This window comes from Drosophila elegans, unplaced genomic scaffold, assembly GCF_018152505.1.
Source record: "Drosophila elegans isolate 14027-0461.03 unplaced genomic scaffold, ASM1815250v1 contig_814, whole genome shotgun sequence".
Lineage (NCBI taxonomy): Eukaryota > Metazoa > Arthropoda > Insecta > Diptera > Drosophilidae > Drosophila > Drosophila elegans.
The window spans coordinates 10,582,735-10,602,000 of NW_024546167.1; the positions used below are offsets into that span (position 1 = coordinate 10,582,735).

Consider the following 19,266-nt stretch of genomic DNA (forward strand, 5'->3'; position numbering starts at 1 on the left):
CCCCACCACCAATTTAAACTTGGCGCCCTGGCAGTTTTTTCCCTAGTTATCGGTTGGAGCTACCCCCAATATTTATCGTTCGGTATTTTTGAGCTAGCCCCATTCGGTCATATTCGGCTCCCTCAGATGTTGTTGTTTTTTCGGCTGCTACGGTCGCGCGTTCGTGCTGCTCTCGAAATAAATCGGATATAGGCGAAATATGAATTAAAATAAGGCCTCCAGTGAGTAGAGCATAGTTCCCCGAATCGAACACGCGATCTTCGAAGTCGAACAATCGAAATGGCAGAGCCTGCAGCAACGGAAATCAAAGTGTTGAGCAATGGAAGTGCGGGAAACGCCAATGGAAACGCAGTGGGAATCGCCGAGTCCGCCAGTGCCGTCTTCCAGGAGAAGATGAAGCTCCAGCTGGAGGAGGAGCACAACGAGATCGCGGCGGTGCCGAAGTACGGCCTGAAGCTGAAGTTCGACCATGTCTGGCCGGAGCGGAGGATTCAGAATGTGAGGGCCTCCATAAGGCAAACGCTGCCCTTGGTGCCCCTCGTCTGCAGGTGGGTTATAAAAAGATATAGATATACAGTTGCAAAATCCCGAAATGAAGTTCTCCCCAACTCCACAATTTTCGGGCATTTGGGGTACACAAGAAATACAGTCAAACATGATAAATGAAAATAACAATGCAGTGAATATTTTCAACCTGTAATCATTTTTATACCTCGTACCCAATGATTATCAAAGAATAATCTATTTGAGCTTAGGTAATGTTTAGCAAGCTTTTACCATTTATTGATTTTAAATGTACAAAAATTCAAGCCTATATTAAAATGTCATCTGCACCAACTTCAAAAAGAAATCTTAAATAGCTGTATTAAAATGTATTTTATTTATATTAAATCATTAGCTAGAATGCACCATTCATCTTAAAAGTAACCCTGTAAATACTCCTTAAATAAAAATTTTATTTATTTTAGTGGCTTTGTTTTAGTGGTTTTAAGCCTTGGATACTGGGGTATGGCCACCTTATCCATATTTAATTAAGGCTCAATAATGGGAAATCAATATCTGGGCCTAATAATACCTCAACTGGAGTGACATCGAGCCTGCCTCGCTTTCTTTATCTGTCGTGCGTGCCAAATATAGCGTCAGGACCTGGCCAACAAAAACACACACATGAGAGGGCCCAACTCATAAATTGAATTCTTTTGTGGTCCCCGTTGCCAACTTAATGTCATTAAAAACGTTAGCGCAAAGGCTCAGAGGACACCAACACGCAAGGATTTAGCACAGGCAAGCCGCTTTGGAGGGGTAATTAATTAATAATTAAAGGAATGTTATAAATTATTTGTATTTAAACCGATTCGGTTAATGGCCTGTGGTAACTTTCAAAGTAAAATTAAATTACAAAGACTTAAAATTAAAAACCGATTAATGTGTATAAAGCCATGCAGTTTAGATTTTTGTAAGCAAAATCATAATCGATATTTATGTAGGCAATACAGTATTGATGTAGGCGATATATACATTGTAACCGAAGAGAATTCTATGCTTAAGAAAGTAGAATCAATATCAAGATCAAGATCTTGTAATATTTTCATTCTTAAAGCCATGAATTCGTCGTTTATTTACCAATTGAACCGAACTTTACTTCTGTAACCCTCTACAATGCATAATGAAGATTGACTTCAGCATAACCACTACTTTATGCTGTTCCGTTTTGTGTGTGTACTTTGTGTGTCTCCACAAAAAAATCGCGCATAGTTTGGCGCCACAATGTTTCCATTGTTTCACCACCCTACTCCAAAATCCTGTCTGCCCGCATTGGCGCCACGTTGGGCGTCCTGTTTGCGTGTCCTGGCCACATTTTCGTAGCTACAACCGAAAGGACTCAACAAACACACAAACACAACTGTTCACTTTTCAGCTCCCTATTCATAGTTGGCTCTGACTGACGTTCCTTTGACTGGCTTTGAGCTAAACCCGCATATTCTCGCTGTAGTTGTCCAAAATCACAGCATTAAGTCACCTAACAAGTGACCCATATTACGAAGTGTTGAAAGTGCAATGAACTTGTGGGTCAAGTATTAGCGTTCAAAATTCAATTCAAGTGAATTAAAAGCCCCAAAAAGTTGTCATTTGTATGACTAACTTTAAAGGAAAAGTATGACGTGTACTGTACCTGGCTGATATGGCTAATGCCTATTTTATAAACCTCAATTATAAGAGCTTATCAGTTGATATTGATTGTCGCATGTTTGGGCACTTTTTTATAAACAAATACTAAAGCGTTCAAAACCATGGGAAATTCTTACACATTATATAAACGTTGACGCCTTAGTCAGCTTATCACATTGCTATGAATTTGTTTCAATACATTGAATATATTATCAAAATATCTCACAATAAGATTGATGACCTATTTACTATTCGATTTTGAAATATTGTGAAAATGAGTCATTGGTAATCCACTGCAATTTTGATTTTCGTGACGTTGCATAATGTTTATAGGTATAAACCCTTAGGAAGATAAGTTTCGGACTACCTAACATAAGCTAGTCATAAAATATTTTAGCTGTTACTACCGCTGACTGAATCGCCTTATCATAGCGTCAGAAATGTTATATCATGCTGTTGATAGTAATCTAGCGTTTAATCTATGTTTTTTAGGCCATTTCCCGAAAACCTTATCAAAATGGTTAAATTCCGTGACAAAATGTGTACTGCTATCAGAAAATCATCCAGTATTGTCCAAACTAACCTATCTCAAGATTTCAATTATTGCACTTACGCATCAAAATGCTTTTGTCTCGTTTATTTTTCAATTCACTTCTGTGTTTGTCACTTCAGCTGCGTCAATCTTCTGAGTTTATTTTGCTTGATTTCATTTTTTATTGTACAATGCGTATAAACCGCAAGGCGCGATTAGAAAAGCCTCATCAAGGTTGACTAAGCGATTTTCCAGCCTGAGAGAATAGGCCTGATAAGTATAATAGTAAAACCCCCTTGTATGTTGTGTATCAAAGTTGTGTTTATAACCCTGCAAATCGTATATATGAGTAGATTTATATCACAAGTTGGCATTTAATCATGACATATTTACTGTCATGGAACTTTAAATAAGGGCTTTAGTTATTGAAACTTATTTTCTTTTGATATCAGTTATATTACTATCCCTTAAAACGAAATGTATGTCATTTCGGTTCTTTTCCTGGTTTTAACCACAGTTCAATGTATCTTTGATGACACAGTTCCGGCAATTTTCTTTTTTCCGATTGCCAACTACTTTTCACACAATTTCAATCCAAGCCAGGAAGGGAGAACGGCGCCAGTCGTGAAAAAAAACATATATGTACACTGAACATAGTAAGCCCAACTTCTGCTCGAAATCACCCATCCAGTCTGTCTGTCACTTATCAAATGCTTTTTTGGCATAGTCCCAAGGCGTTTGCACAGAGTACACTCCTATACGCTACTTGGGCGAATGGAGAGGAGATGACTGCAAATCTTTAGGGCATCTCTAGTATCCTCAATTTGGCAGTGAGTTTCAAAATACAAATTCTGTGAATGGCCCTGGACTCCTCACAGTCATGTGCATTTGTAAATGAATGATAACTCAGTTCGTTCTTTTTTTATTCCCCTCTCATCGCGCACTCAAATCTTATGCTCATCCATACGAAGCACTTTTCGTTATTGTTTTCACATGTCGGAGCTGGAAAATTTGTGGCAAGATGAAAATCTTATACAAGCTGATAGAAAAATGAATTCCCTTAGGGGGAAACAATTTGTTTTCCCTTTTCATTTCACCTTTCAACTTGTCACAGTTTGTTTATTTTTGATGCATCTGTAAGACATTTTTATTCGGTCTGCTGGCAATGTGTGTCTTTGAATTAGAAATGCATTTACGGGAGATTTTATATTTATAGAGTGTTTTTATTAGGTTCAGCAGATAATTTAGGGGATAGATTTCTAAACTCTGAATTTTTCCTAGAATATATAAATTAATACTTATTTAGACCCTAAAGTACTACACATCAAAAATGTAACCTGTTTGCCAAAGCTAGCAAACAAATTAAGCTCATGCAATATGTCAGCTGACCTCAAACCAACTTATCTAATCCCCAAGACGACAACAAAGTTATATACTAATTTCTGAAAGCAATTTATCCAGGTACAGGGACCACGTCAGCCAACTTCATTAGTGACTTGCCACAAGCAATTTGACTCCTGTCCACTCCTTACTATCCCAATCCCAATCCCAATCTTCTCTTGACCCACGCTGACCCGGAAAAAACTTTTCCCCAACAATTTCACAAATTGTGTGGAACATGAAAGTTTCTCTCACGAGCCAAAAAAGAAAAAAAAAGAGAAAACACACACATAAAGCATTGAAATGTTTGGATGACCCAGACGAGACCCGAGTTTGTTGGAGATCTTAATTGGGCGACTGGGCTGCAATCCAATTAAAAAACTGTTTCCATTTCAGGATGATGCTACTGGGTAGAAATGAATTTAAGTATTTACTTAAGTTTCGATAGAAACTTTAACTAAACGCGAAATAAATATAAGTACAAATTGTTTCAAAGTAAATTAAGCTTAAGCGGGTATGAAAGAAAAAGTTTAAAATCCAATTAACTCTATGGAAAAATATAATTAATTGGGGGATCTACAGAAATCATTAAGGCTTAAAATAATTTATAAAGGTGCCTGAAAGTATGCAAAGAATAAATCCATGTGACCTTCAGATTAAAAATGTATTGTTTTTTATCCATTGCATACTTTTAGACACCTTTGGGAGAAATTTTAAAACACCTAGTTATTTCTGTAGCACCCCCCATTAATTCGTGACTTTACTTTAATTTTAAAGTTTCAGTAAAATTAGATTTACAATAACATTTACTTAAGCTTTTTGCCTAAATGGGATTAAAAATGTTGATTTCCCTCTAATATTCACTAAGTAAGCCTATTAGAGTTTGAAAGTTCACTAGAATTCCTTTGAAATCTAGTTGTCTGCGAAAATTCCGCCTAGAAAGCCCTGTTCAGATTCGTTCTCAGTTTGTAGTTGAAGTATTTCGTTGAGTGAACGTTTTGTGGATTCCTTGACTTGAAGCTAACCCAGCTGGACGCTGGACAACTGGTCGTAGTACCCATCTCCGATAAGCGAAAGACGCAGTGCAACCACAACCACCAGGATGAACCGCCACGAGGGCGTCGTGTGCAAAGGCTGCGGCAAGGAGTCATTCACGGGCAGGTGCTACCGCTGCCTGAGCTGCCGCGACTTCAGCATGTGCATGGACTGCTACAACGCCGACTTCACCACCGCCGAGCATCCGTTCGACCATCCGGTGAAGTGCATCTACACGCAGGCGGATGTGGAGCTGTACTTTGGCGGCGAATACATCAGCAGCGATCCGCCGCAGAGCTACCGCTGTCCCTACTGCAAGCAGTGGGGCTTCACTGAGTCCTCATTTCTGGAGCATGTATCCACCTTGCATCCTAATGCCAGTCACCTGCTGGTCTCCACCATGGTCACGCTTTTCGAGCAGCAAGAGGCCTCCCGTCTCTTCCTGGAGGACGAGCAGCTGGCCTCCATTTCGGCGGCGGCCACATCGCGGAACCAGCAAATGCGACGCTCAGTGGGCACCCTGGATCTCTACCTGGAGCCACTCAACCCGGATGGCAGTTACCAACGAACGGCTGGCCGAAACGAAGAGGGTCCAGCATTCAAGGCCAGTGAAGTGGTGGCCAGGGATCGGGCCCATCGTGGTGGCCGCCGCAATGCTCAATCCATTGGCAGAAGTGGCTCTTCCAGCAGAATCCTGGCCAGACCTTCGCCACCTACTGCTGCCGTCGTGGAAGCTAATTCCACCACCACCAGAAACAACCACCCCACCGACAATGAGACAACCATGAGCCTGGGAGAGGAGGCGTTCTACAACCATGGCAATGCCCGCGTCGCATTGTTGCGACGCGTTTCGGCGGGCAGAAACCATCGCTCGAGCACTTCGGAGTCTTTGGTGCCACCTGCACTGGGAGTCACTGCCCAGCAGGTTCTGGCTCCCAGCTCCAGTGCTGCTGTGCCCATCACCCATCCCTCGCTGATCGAGATGATGCGCTTCTATGGAGGCAATCTGCAAATGGAACCTGGTACTACCCCCTCCGGTCGAGCCATTCGCGCCTGGGCTACAAGGACGACCAGCAATAACCGGACCGTTAATGTCTATGGCCCCAGTTCCCATATCAGTCAGGCTCCGCACAATGCCAGATCCTTTCTCGTGGCCCCGGAATCGAATTCTCGAGAGGATCGTCGAAGGGCGGCCCGGATGTCCGGTATCCAGGGAAGTGGAGGAGGAGCACTGCAGCGACTGGGCTCCAATTCCCGGGCCCTGGCCACTCGCAATGTGGAGTTCAGTGATCTGCTGGCGGTTGACAGCGATCTGGTCAATCTCAGTGCGTCCTCGGTGGAGAACCTGAGGCGTTGCCTCAATGAGGAGCCACCAGCGGTGGTCAAGCAGAGGGATCAGGAGCGCAAACGCTTTCTCTGTCATCGTTTCCTTTCGTCCAGGACATCAATGCGTCCGAAGAACACGTTTTTGGTCCTTCGAGCCGAATTTGTGGCCCAACTGCTTTCCTCTGCCTTGTGCGAAGAGGACTTCCAGGGGATATCCTTTGCGGTCGTGGCGAACACCAATCCAAAAATGAAGGCAATCTCAAGCAGCAACATCGCCGGCGCCGGTGATGCTGAAAAGATCCCTCCTCCTTAATTTATGAGATCAATTTTGTGCACTATTTGCAGTTGCCAAAGGGCAGTGCCTTTTTCTTACATCACTTTTTAAACGGTTAAATTATCTGTCCATATCAAGCGAATACCTTCTAATTTTGGCCTTGAATATCAGTAAATTAATGTCAGATCGAAATCATTTTTTAAGATGTGCCCAATACCCAATTAGTCTATTTATATGTTTTTGTAAACAACGAGAAGCAGCCCAAAAACCTGTGATTTAAGATCGTCATTGGCTTAAATTTGTTCTTAAAATGATGCGGAAAATAATAAATAAATAAATAATAAAGACCGAATACTAAATGAGGTTATAACTATATAAAATACGAGTTAAGCAGGATTTTAGAAATACAAATTTGCTACCAACGAGTGAAATCTTCAAAACACCTCCCACTCAGTAACAAAGTAGCAACAAAGTTTGTATATTTCTTCAAGTCGGCAATGCTCAGCAAAAAACCTTTGCAATTTTATTTAGCTTAATTAAAAACTCAACAGGCTGGCGAGAAACCCGAGAATTAGCTTAAGCGGCTTTGAATCACTGCCCTTTTCCCTCGTTTTGCAATTGGCCAGCGGGAGATTTTCCAGCTTTTCAATTAGCCTTTTCGTTGTTGTCGAGCAATTTTCTTAACCCCATTAAAAAAGGCGTAAGTGTAGAGAAGTGAAAAGATGATTGTGAAATAAAAGCCTTATAATCTGCAAGATGAAATTGCTATTTTTTAATTGGAAATAATTGGATAATGGAAATTGAATAGCATCTGTGCGTGACGTCAAACGAAAATCCCTTTGATATTCAAATAAGTCCTTTCGTTTTCTGTGGCATTCAGTTCGGTGAAAATTGCTAGTTACATACACATTTGTCTTTTCAATGGGCAACCTTTATGTGATAATTTAAGGGAAAATTTTAAATACAAAAGTTGAGCATTTTTTTATGGATTTATTTATTTCTAAAAACACATTAAAAACTTGAAAGAGGTTGAAAACGTAAAATATATTTTGTTGTTTAAATGACGCAGGTATACATTTGCAATTAAGATATTTACTGTTCGAAAATAAAGGTGCGTCTGGTGAGCTCTGAAAAAAAAGTTTGCCAAGGGTGTGTTCCAAATGGAACAACGAACTTTATTGTTTACCATCTGATAGGAAACCAATATAAAGCAAGTAAATTGACAATAGTTTAAATTAAAATGAATTAACTTTTTTATGAGTTAAAGCTGTTGGTAATGTAAGTAAATTATATAGTAATTTTGTAAAAATTATCATAGTTAATAAAAGTAACAGAATTTTTATGGCCAAACGCTGGAAAATGAAAAGTTAACAAAGTGAAAGTCGTAACTAAATCTGATGCCCATCTTTGATTTCTTGTACGATTTCCCTGCTTAACATGACCCATTAAAGTGTATCTCCCGTTGGCTTTCGAAACATTTCCGTATGGCTGACATTGTTTTAGCCCCCTTCTCGGGCACTCTAGCCATGCACTTGACTTTGGCCACCTCCGAGGCACCCGCTGACCTTCAAAGAGGGCCTAGAAAGCCCAGGGGAGGGCCAAAACGAAACGTTAAGCTGTCACAGCCACAAACGCCCTGTGCCAGGGCTGAAAACTTGGTGCTGTTTGGGGGGAAAGCACTCAGAATTATGACATCATCGAGGTCAGGGCACGCAATTGGATTGGGATTGACTGTGGGATTGGAATGGAATGTAAATGGGAAACACATTAGCTGCCAAAATCTAACTTTTCGTTCCCTGGCTTTCCGTAGATATGCGGCCTACTACTGGAAAGTGTCGCGTGAAGGTCGTCGGGTGTACATGGACTACTACTACATGGAGAATGGCAAACAGATCTATGGAGTGCCCATCGGCGGAATCGGAGGTGGAACCATTGGCCGTGGCTATGCCGGCGAATTCTGCCGCTTCCAGATGCGTCCTGGCATCTACGAGTACAATGTGGTCCAGGCCAACCAGTTCATCGTGACCATCAAGGATCCCAAGGGATGCACCATCTTTCAGAGTCTGCTCTCCAAGTGCAGGTATGGATATTTTCCTTTACTCAATCTTTCGCTCATTCTATCCCCCTTCCATCTATGCAAAGCAAGTTACTATTTTCCGATTTTACCTACATATATACGTTTTTTTTACCCTATGTTTTTTTGTTTGTTATGCGTGATTTGTGTCGTTTGCATGTTTGGAATTTAATTCTGTTTTGTAACTACCCTACTCACTCAAAAAAAAACATTACCTTTGGGAGCATTTGAACACTGCTAGCTGTTACTTTTATTTGTTACTTATCTATCTTGACGGGCTTTCCATGTTCTGTTCTCTAAACATAGAAAATATTGATGTAGGCTAGTCTGAAATTTTTATATCGACCTGCGGAAAAGCTTACTTTCTGTTTAAATAAATTTTACTTTATGGCTATCACAAATATGTTTGTTTAATTAAGCTCATAAACATAAATGATTGTTACAAAATATCATAATAAAAGTCAGTGATTCCCTGATTTAATGCCATTTAATTAACGACTTATAATTTCCACATTTATTAAATTCTTGTAGACAATAAAACTGCCCATTGTGTCACTTTGCAAGGCCTTTGTTTTTTATAAACTTATTAAAAAACGCATATCAATTACCAAGCAAAAGTGTGCATCGTTGATTTCAACGCACATGATAACGTGTTTAAAATAACACGTAATAATAATAATGGCGTTTGATAAAAATATAATTCGAAGTAACTGACGTGGATTTAAAGACCAGTGCAGTTGTAAACGTTTTTCCCCTTTGTAGTACCTACATTTTAATGGAAACACACCCTAAAAGTTTATATTTACTAGACTCTATTGCTTACTTCCTAACGAATTCCCACTTCTATACTGTGCTTTTCCATATTTCCCATTTGTACTATGTAAATGTGTATCTTCCTTAAACCTCTTAACGAAATGTGTGAGCTTTCCTTAACCCCAGATTACTTCAAATGCTAACCCCATAACTCACCCTAAAAAAGGTGTCGGTTTCTCTGTACTAAAAAAAACTGTAAGCAACAAAACGTGTTTCGAATGGAGATTTTAACTTGAAAATCAAATATTTTTCTCTAATTCTTGATGCACACAATTAAAACGAATTTTAAAACACGCAACTCTTATCCACACCGACAACAAACACCACATATGGATATGTTAACATACAAACCACCGATTCTGGGTTATTTTGGGATATCTGGCACGACGACACAACCGTTTGCTATATGATGGTATATGGTATATGATGGTATACAATGGTATGGTATGGTATGGGTGTTTCACCCTTTTGGCTTTCTTGGGCTTATTGCACTTTGGTTTCGATTTGGTTTTGCTTTGTTGCTTTGCCACTCCCGCGCAATCACGCGAATCCACACCCACACAACCCATCCAGCACCAGGAAGAGCCACAATCCGGATGCGGATGCGGATGGGGATCATCCGGATGGGGAACGAACTAAATGTCAACTGCCCAATTGCAGCAGCAGTCGGGCCAAGCAGCCGCTGAGTGCCTGGCACTCGAACATCGAGGACTCCCGCTGCAGCTACACGGGACTCTATCCGCGGTCCTGGACCGAGTACGATCTGTCCCACTACGGGGTGCGACTCACCTGTCGCCAGGTGTCCCCTGTCATCCCGCACGAGTACCGCGAGTCCAGCCTGCCCTGCGCCGTCTTCGTGTGGAGCGTGGAGAACGTGTGCGACCAGGAGCGCAAGGTGTCCATTACGTTCAGCTTCAAGAACGGCACGGGCAACAAGAAACAGGATGCCGAGGGCGGAGCCGAGTCGCAGCTCATCAGCGAGGGCAACGCCAAGGGCGTCTCCATCCGGCAGAAGATCGCCGACATGCCCTGCAGCTACAACCTCGCCTGTCGCGTCCTCCCCGAGATCAGCATCACCCGGTGTCCCCAGTTCGATCCCGCCGGCAACGGGGAGCAGCTGTGGGTCCAGCTCAAGGAGCACGGCCAGCTGAGTGAGCAGCCCACCGCGGAGACCCTAAAAAGTGAGTCCAACGCATACACAATTTGCTACAAACTAATTCGACATTAACTTACATTGGGTTAAATTTCAACCGACAAGAAATACATTTTTCTGAGTTCTATCGAAAAAGTGAATATATATGTCTTATAGGTTTTATATAAATATTAAATTTTATAAATATGCATTTTTGATTTAAAGGTTTTTTGATCTTTTTAGTCATATAAAGCTGTGATTTGTTGTCATTAGTTAATATATATCTAGGTCGTTAGATTTTAGTGCAAATGAAATTCTTTCTCTGATAAAAATTATATTATTTAACTTAAGAACAATTTAAATACCCTTCTTGAGTATTTTACCAATAAACTCAACCATATTTTAATATAATAGTAATAATATAAATATACTATATGTATAATATATAATTATTTTTCGCCCAATGAATTTACTAATCTAAAGACCTTTCTCCTTTTAGCCAAAGACATTGGCGTGGCAGTCTGTGCCCAGGTGGCTCTGAAGCCCATGGCCTCGCATGATCTGGAATTTGTGCTGGCCTGGGACATGCCGAAGATCCAGTTTCCCAGAAAGATGCAGACGCACACGCGCTACTACACCAAGTACTTCGATGACAGCGGTGACTCTGGACCCAGGATCTGCGAGCATGCTCTGAAGCAGTACGCCAGCTGGGAGCGATTGATCGATGCCTGGCAGCGGCCCATTCTGAATGATGAGTAGGTTTGGCATAGGTTGAGGTTTCAATTAGCTAATCTTTACCCCCAAAAAAGGACCCTTCCCGACTGGTACAAGTGCGCCATATTCAATCAGTTGTATTTCATATCGGATGGAGGCACCATCTGGTTGAAATGCGACTCCTCGCTAGGCAAGGAGTTGGCCTACGACGATCCGCGACTTGCCTATGGTCGCTTTGGCTATCTGGAGGGGCACGAGTACCGCATGTACAACACCTACGATGTCCACTTCTATGCCTCGCCGGCACTGGCCCACCTGTGGCCCAATCTGCAGGTCAGTCTGCAGTACGACTTCAAGGACGCCATCGCCGCGGAACTGAACGACACCCGCAAAATGCTCTACGATGGCAAGGTGATGCCGCGCAAGGTCAAGAACTGTGTGCCCCACGATCTGGGGGATCCCGATGAAGGTTCGTCACTTACAAGGCTCTCTATTAATTATGACTACATAGACATATCCCTTGTAGAGCCCTTCACTCTTATCAACTGCTACAACATCCACGATGTGAACGACTGGAAGGATCTCAACACGAAGTTTGTGCTGCAAGTCTACCGGGACTACTATGTCCTCAACGAACTGGCCCAGGCCCAAGCGGACAATGCCAGCAAGTTCAGCTCCATCGAGTTCATCGACAAGGAGAGCTTGTATGAGCTCTACGGCCAGGACAACAAGCGCAAGAATTCCGCTGATGAGAAGCAACGTGAGTTGTTAACTATGTTTGTGATTTATATCACATAATTTGGTTAGCCGATTATTACCAGGGTATTTATATTTTATATTAAATCTTTTATTTTGTGCCTCTAGACTCATCATCAAATTAACCAAGAACAAGGAATTTGGCCTATTTTTGTCTTCAATTCAATTTTAGGATTTTTTTTCTAGGATTTTAAATAAGAATGCTTTTTTGAGAACGTAGAAAATGTTTATAGATTTTTGGGTTAGTTACTCATTAGAGAATTTTTAGGAAAGATGTTTTTAAATTTATATTATATAACGTTTAGGACTAATTTTAGTTTGAGTGCATTATCAAAATTAAAAAAAAAAACATATTCACACCTTGTTTTGTTTTAAAACACAGGGGATCATGGGATATTATAAAACACTCAGAAAAACAGCTTCTTGATTTTAAGAAAAATTCCTTAACATGGGCTCAAAAAAGCCTTTTATTTATAATAAGAAAAAATTACCATACAAATTACTTATCATAATTATTTAGGTAATTGTCCTTAATTTATTTGGTAGGCTTAATTTTAAGTTAAGAAATTTGTCCTTCAATCAAAAAACTTTTTTAATAAGTATGCAAACTTGAAGACGTCTACCTTTTTTTAAACACGTTTTAAAAATTAACTGTTCCTGAAAACAATTAAAATTTTAAGTACTTTAATTACTATAGATGTTTTTGTAACCACAGCCATAACCATAACGAACTAAATCAGTATCTTTAACTTGCCTTTTCAGAGAACCGCAAGTCTGCGTCGATGTACATCAACGAGACGAACGGAAAGGTGTACCTAATGGACGCCATTGGCTACTTGAAGGCCATGTACGGTCCCTGCAAAGCCATCATGGAGCGGACCATCGAGTACGACAGGGACAACGACGGCCTGATCGAGAACACGAAGATGCCGGACCAGACCTACGACTCCTGGGTGATGGACGGGCCGAGTGCCTACTGCTCCGGCCTGTGGCTGGCCGCCCTGCAGGCCATGTCGGCCATGGCCACGATCCTGGACCAGCCGAACGACTGCCTGCGCTACCAGGACATCCTGGAGAAGGGCAAGCGGTCGATGGAGGAGAAGCTGTGGAACGGCAGCTACTACCGCTTTGATCTCTCGCACGGCCACCGGGATACGATTATGGCCGATCAGCTATGCGGCCATTGGTATCTGAAGTCCTGCGGCTTCGACTACGAGATCTATCCGAAGGAGAATGTGCGCACGGCCCTCAAGCGGATCTACGACAACAACGTGATGGGCTTCCATGAGGGCAACATCGGGGCGGCCAATGGATTCGTAGCCAATGCGGGCGAGCCCAGCAAGCCGGGTCACGTGGACAACAGCAACATCCAGGCGGAGGAGGTGTGGCCGGGCGTGGTCTATGCCCTGGCGGCCACCATGATTCAGGAGGGCATGTTCGAGGAGGCCTTCCAGACGGCCGGTGGCATGTACAAGACGCTGTCGCAGCGCATCGGCATGAACTTCGAGACCCCGGAGGCGTTGTACGGGGAGAAGCGCTATCGATCCATCGGCTACATGCGGCCACTGAGCATCTGGTCCATGCAGGTGGCTCTGGAGCGACGGCGGGCACAACGCGACTAAATCGAGAGTACAATCTAATCCGAAGTCTACACAACCAAAGATATTTCTAAGCCAGCACAAAGATTTTCCTAGCTTTTAGTTTGATTGTTCTTCTGTCGAGGTTGAAAGAGTAAAACGAGCTTATCGATGATGCGAGTGGATAAAGATGATGTCTGGAGATGGTATTCAAATTTATAGCTTTATGTGTACTCCTAAGCTGGAATCTGTTGGCGCTTACTCCATGTCTTCTCTAGCTATAAAGCCAGTCACAAATCAAACTGCTACTCTCTGTTGAAGTACAACTACGCAATGGTATTCAAATGGAGCACAATTCGTATTTAAATGTTAGCTAAGCAAAATATTTAAATCAATTACAACTGTTTTAGTTAACTATAAATGTCTTAAGAAAGTATTTCAATGTGTAAACCGTTGCTGTCTGCAATAAATGTGACCAAAGAGTCAGAAATTATTCAAGTTATGAACAAAATGTTTACTTTGATAACAAGTCTTGAATTCAGATCATCATTTGTATGACAAAGAAAATAGTTAACTTAAATTCAGAGAAAGTTGTATTTAAATTCAACCTGCAATGTTCTCTGTAGTTGGCGAATCTCTCGCTTGCTTTATCCAGTGCTGCAAAAACTTCTCGTACTCCCTGCGACTGCGACAAACGATGACGAGGGAGGAAGGTCGACAGCCGTGGGTCTTTAGCTCATCCATACGCTCCTTTGTGGTTTTCAGGCTGTGGCACAGAATTCGAGGCACTTGGGCGACCTCAAATCTCGTAAACTTGGCTTCATCGAGCAAGTAGTCTAGCACCTCCTTGATCTAAAAAACGAAATGGTAATTGCTGGTTTTTTTGTGGAGAAATTACTGCTTACCTTGGTCACCCGCACGGTGTGCACCTGCGGATGTCTGTCCATGACGGCTTTTGCTTCACTCACGCTGAAGCCCAATCGATGCGCCAAGTACTCCACCACGGAGGAGAACTCCCCCAGAACGTTTAACTCGTCGAGGGAGAGCTTCAGGGAGCGCTGCAGGATGGGCTCCGGACAGCGTACCATCCACGGCATGATCTTGTCCTTCTTCGCTCGCTTGGCGCGCTCCAAACGCACTTGAACCGACTTTGGCGTATAGCGAAAGGCCCAGAGATCCTTGAGAATGTTTATTGGCGACACATTGTAGTTGATCATGTGCTGCAGGTTCTTCTCGAACATCTCGTAGGGCATCTCCAGGATAAAGAGTCGCTTCGACAGGTACTTGGTCACAATCTCTGGACTGACCTCTAGCTTCTCGCTGATGTAATAGACACGATTCTGCGGCATTGTGGTCCGCTCGGAGTTGAGGGCACCCACCAACTTACGCAGACGTGGCACAGTGAGGCGCAGGAAAGGCACAAAGTGGTTTATGTCCCGAATGTCCATTGACTTGATAAGCTGAAGCTTTAGTTCCAGGCGTTCTGAGGTAATAAAAATGTTAATCAAGTTAGGAAATATATGCTCTTGAAGGAAACCAAAAAAGCTTGTAAATTATAGATGCACTAATGTCCTTAAGCGACCTATAGAAATTATCTTTTGAGGCCAACAATGGATATCTACTTTTAACTAACTTGTTTCTATTGTACATAGTATTTCAATTGCTTTTCTAAACTGCAACTCTGACTGATATTGCGAAAGCTTTAGTTTATAGTTCGCATAGAAATGGGTCCATAGGAAGACTTCCTCATATCAAATAGCCTGGTTATAATGATTGAATATATATATATAAATATATGCCGCTTAAAAGGTGAAAGATGTCTCTTTTATTAAGCTCCTCACCAAAACAAAGAGCCCTCTGCAAAGGTAAATAAAAACGGGAGAAAATCTTCGGTAGCCAAGGCATTAGAGAACTCACTGTTGTCCAGGGATAGCAGCCAGGGGTACTCCACAAAGCTGCGCCTGCTGACGCCCTCCAGCTGCAGTGCGTCCATGGTCATGGCCAAAGATTTCCCGCGGTAGCAGCGCTGCACCAGTTCGTCGCTCATGATCCGCTGCAGCTCGTCGTCCGTGAAGCGAAAGCGTTCCCGCAAAGCTTGGAGAAGCACCCGCGCCTTGGTGCCCCTCTCCTGGTCCTGGCGATAGGGCACATAGTCGTTCTCTGCCTCGTTGCCACCAAATGGGGCACTTGTCAGGAGGGATTTCCGTGCGCTTCCTCGGTTTTCGTACTGCGAGAAGAGCAGGCGTCTGCTGCAGTGCAGCGGAGCTGAGTTTGTGCTGGCGTGCAGCTTCAGAGCAGTCTCGAAGGTGCGCGCCAAATTTCTCAACATGCCCAGCAGTTTCTCCACTTGTATTATTCGGGAAATATAATAAAATTTAGCAAAATTTAACTTATAAAACAAGCGGCAAGAACAGCTGATTTGAATAATATAATAGAGATGGAGAGACATCGATACCAACATCGATATTATTATTCGATTGTTCTATGCCGACTTGTTGCGTTCGCTGCCAGTTGAAGGCTGAGCTGTACGAAACTTGGTTATTTACCGTTATAAGTTATAAAAACATTTTATTTAAGTGGTGTGGAACATATAGAATTTCAAAATACGAATACCGAACACTTAAGGGTGCTATAAGCTTTATTGGTAGTAGTAGTTTTGAAGGGAATTAGTCATATTGATAAATGGAATTAATTTAGTTTAAGTTCTTTGTTTGTGCACCTGTTAAACCCCCACTTTAATAGTCAAACACCAGCTTCTTCAACGAACTTTCGACTTTATTTTCAAAAATACTACTCTCCAAAGCTAATCGGAGCATTAAAAATGTCTATCACAAGCTGGGAACGGGGCAATGTGTGGCCCTACTCCACAGTGACGTCCTTGGTGACTCGGCCCACCCAGTAAACGAATCCGGTCTGCACCACGGTGGCCATGAACTTGACGTTGCCCTTGTATCCTGCTGGCGGCGCCCAGTCGAACTCCAGAGATGTCAGCGGACTTCCCTTAGTGGCCTTCAGGTGGGTGAGGGTGTCGCCCTTGGCGGAGCAGTCCAAGGTCTGCGAGTGCTGGGCATCCACCACATGGAACTGGCCAACGACGCGGTTCTGGCCATCGCGGGCCTGAATAATGAAGCCCAGGAAATCGCCGCCCTCCAGTTTCAGGGTCAGCTTCTCGTTCCCGCGCACATGGGTCAGCCCGGAGATAAAGTACGGCGGCTTATCCGTCTGCAACTTGGCACCATGCTGGGGCGTCAGATCCCCGCAGGCGGTCTTCGGAGCTCCATTGGCATATCCATGCACACTGATGGCCAAGCAGGCCAGAATCACCAGCAGACGGAACATAGTTGCTGCACAAAAATTAAATACGCCACATTATTAAAGAGTATGCTTAAATGACAAATCAATAAAAAAAAATGGCTTAAAATTATTATTTTATTTGCGTTTAAAAAATGTTTACAAACTATTTATACTTCCTATTTTTAAAACAAAAAGCAATGTTTTATAAATAGATTAAAAGTAGTTTCATTTGGGATATAAAAATAATAATTTAAAATCTTTAAATAATGTACACCAAATTAAATCTTTGAATTTTTAAATTTGTTCAAGTAAAAACTTTCGAAAAAATTACTATATTTATTTTGACAAACTATAAACTTATAAAAACGATTTGAAATTTTTCCAAAGCAATAATGTGGAAAATAAAAAAATCGAAAATCATTAAAAATGAACATTAGTTTAAATCTTCGAATTCTGAAATTTGTTTAAAATAAAAGTTAAGCTAATATTATCGATTTGAATAGATTAGAACTATAGTTCCCACTACGAATTTATAAATCCAATTAATTATTAGAATTTATTTGTTTGTTAGATATTGTTTCAAGCTTTTCCGCTATTATTGTTTAGTTTTTATGTGCATGCTATTTAATTGCACTTACTAGTTTTTCATAAATTAATTAATTAACATTTCCACTCAAGTGCGACTTTTTGCATTGGCCTTGGCCAGCTTGACTTTGCTAAAGTTTATTTTTTTTTCTTTGATTAGTTTACATACACGTAGGCAGTTACAAATATATGGAAAACTAGCTTCAATTATGCAGTTTTGTCACCGCCAACGTTTATTATGTAGTTTGTTTAGTTTTTGTTGCCTGCATACGGGTATGTGTATACAGCCTTGGCTTTTCACAGCCTACAATTCTATAAGATTTATTAATTATCAATCTTGCTAAATTAAGGACCCTCAAGAGAAGTCTCCAAAACATTTGAAATGCTTAAATGAATCGAAATTAACTTAACATTTCAATCACGCTCGCCTCGTAAATCAACAGATTCGCAGAATTAAGAAGTAACAAAACAAACAAAGAAGCTGATTTTATTCAATATTGAAATTGGCCAAGATGCATGTTGATTAAATCAGATTTTTGAAAATCATCAAACTGGTTTTTCGGACGTAAACGAAAACTTTATAAAGCCCAAACCAGTTTGCAGTACATTTCCATAGAAAAGTAACTTTATAATTGTTTTTTATACTGCCATTACCACTCGATAGCGGTCGAATGGAAATGTGACAATTTAAAAAACGTGAACAATAAAGCGCAATAGGTACTTCCTCAAGCCATATTCAGGTTCAAGGTGGATTGGAGTCTAGCGAAGTACCCATGTGAATCTGATTGATCATCGACCTCCTCCACTTTTTGTCGCCATGGGTTCGAATTTCGAGGAGACCTTGTGAAGCCTCGATTTGTCTTGCAATATGCTAAAGTTCAGCATTGGACATGCTGGTGTCTACGCCAAGTCTCGCTTCTTTTTTTTTTTTCTTACTTGTCACTTTTATCTGTGTATTTATGGGCCTTTGTCCAACCGGTTGCCAGATTTGTTTAGATAAAATCTCAATACATAGTTGTTTAATTCGTTTTTTGTGCCTGTCATTACGCTTTGCTAGGAGCAGAGGCCTCAATTAGCTAACTTGTATAATGGTTTGCAAAATATTGTTATTAGCAAACTGCTGGGACAGAATTGCTGAAGCTTGAAGAACCCATTCAAATTTGAAACTATTAATGACAGTCTTTAAATGTATATTAAAATAGTTCTTAACAGTGTGCCTAAAAAATGCAGTTCCGAAGGAAAAATATATATATTTCCTTTTAACATTTATAAAAGTTATTAATTTACAACATTTTTTAATAAGAACAACACAACCTGAGTAATCGCTTAGGATCTTTAAGTAAAATAATTGCCTAACCAATTTTACGTACCACTTTAAAACGGACACAAACAGCACAAAAGAAAAACTTGAAATGAGCTGAAAATTCTAACACAGCTTCCTATTTATACCAAAAACGGATTAAAGTCAGAAAAAAGCTTTGCAAAGTCAACTTGGTAAGCAAAAGAGTTGTCGAAGCCCAGCTTTAACCGCAAGCCCAGCGAATTGGCCAATTGAAAAGCTTGTAAAGCTCAGCTTGAAAATTGAATTTTCAACGCTTCGTTTAT

General features: G+C 41.4%; 4 protein-coding genes across 5 annotated transcripts; 2 read left to right on the forward strand and 2 right to left on the reverse strand.

The window, feature by feature from the left end:
* The first annotated feature begins 130 nt into the window (after positions 1-130).
* Positions 131-14,284, forward strand: LOC108138833 (non-lysosomal glucosylceramidase). Of its 2 annotated transcripts, none has more exons than XM_017261340.1 (7): positions 131-548; positions 8,527-8,796; positions 10,177-10,784; positions 11,235-11,490; positions 11,545-11,918; positions 11,976-12,209; positions 12,968-14,284. In XM_017261340.1, the coding sequence occupies exons 1-7, from the start codon at positions 280-282 to the stop codon at positions 13,825-13,827; spliced, it is 2,871 nt and encodes a 956-aa protein (XP_017116829.1). In that variant the 5' UTR covers positions 131-279; the 3' UTR covers positions 13,828-14,284. The 2 variants fall into 2 exon arrangements, with proteins under 2 accessions (XP_017116829.1, XP_017116830.1); XM_017261341.1 differs by having other exon boundaries at positions 10,264-10,784.
* Positions 4,996-7,061, forward strand: LOC108138835. Its single transcript, XM_017261343.2, has one exon. It carries the CDS (start codon positions 5,184-5,186, stop codon positions 6,753-6,755), a length of 1,572 nt encoding a protein of 523 aa, XP_017116832.1. The 5' UTR covers positions 4,996-5,183; the 3' UTR covers positions 6,756-7,061.
* On the reverse strand, positions 14,276-16,201 carry LOC108138836 (transcription termination factor, mitochondrial). The gene is made up of 3 exons (XM_017261344.2): positions 15,700-16,201; positions 14,688-15,265; positions 14,276-14,634 (listed from the first exon to the last, which is right to left on the reverse strand). Exons 1-3 carry the CDS (start codon positions 16,109-16,111, stop codon positions 14,386-14,388), a joined length of 1,239 nt encoding a protein of 412 aa, XP_017116833.1. The 5' UTR covers positions 16,112-16,201; the 3' UTR covers positions 14,276-14,385.
* A 338-nt stretch (positions 16,202-16,539) lies between these two features.
* Positions 16,540-19,141, reverse strand: LOC108139049 (defense protein l(2)34Fc). Its single transcript, XM_017261667.2, has 2 exons — positions 19,032-19,141; positions 16,540-17,126 (listed from the first exon to the last, which is right to left on the reverse strand). The coding sequence occupies exon 2, from the start codon at positions 17,119-17,121 to the stop codon at positions 16,642-16,644; it is 480 nt and encodes a 159-aa protein (XP_017117156.1). The 5' UTR covers positions 17,122-17,126; positions 19,032-19,141; the 3' UTR covers positions 16,540-16,641.
* Positions 19,142-19,266: the final 125 nt, after the last annotated feature.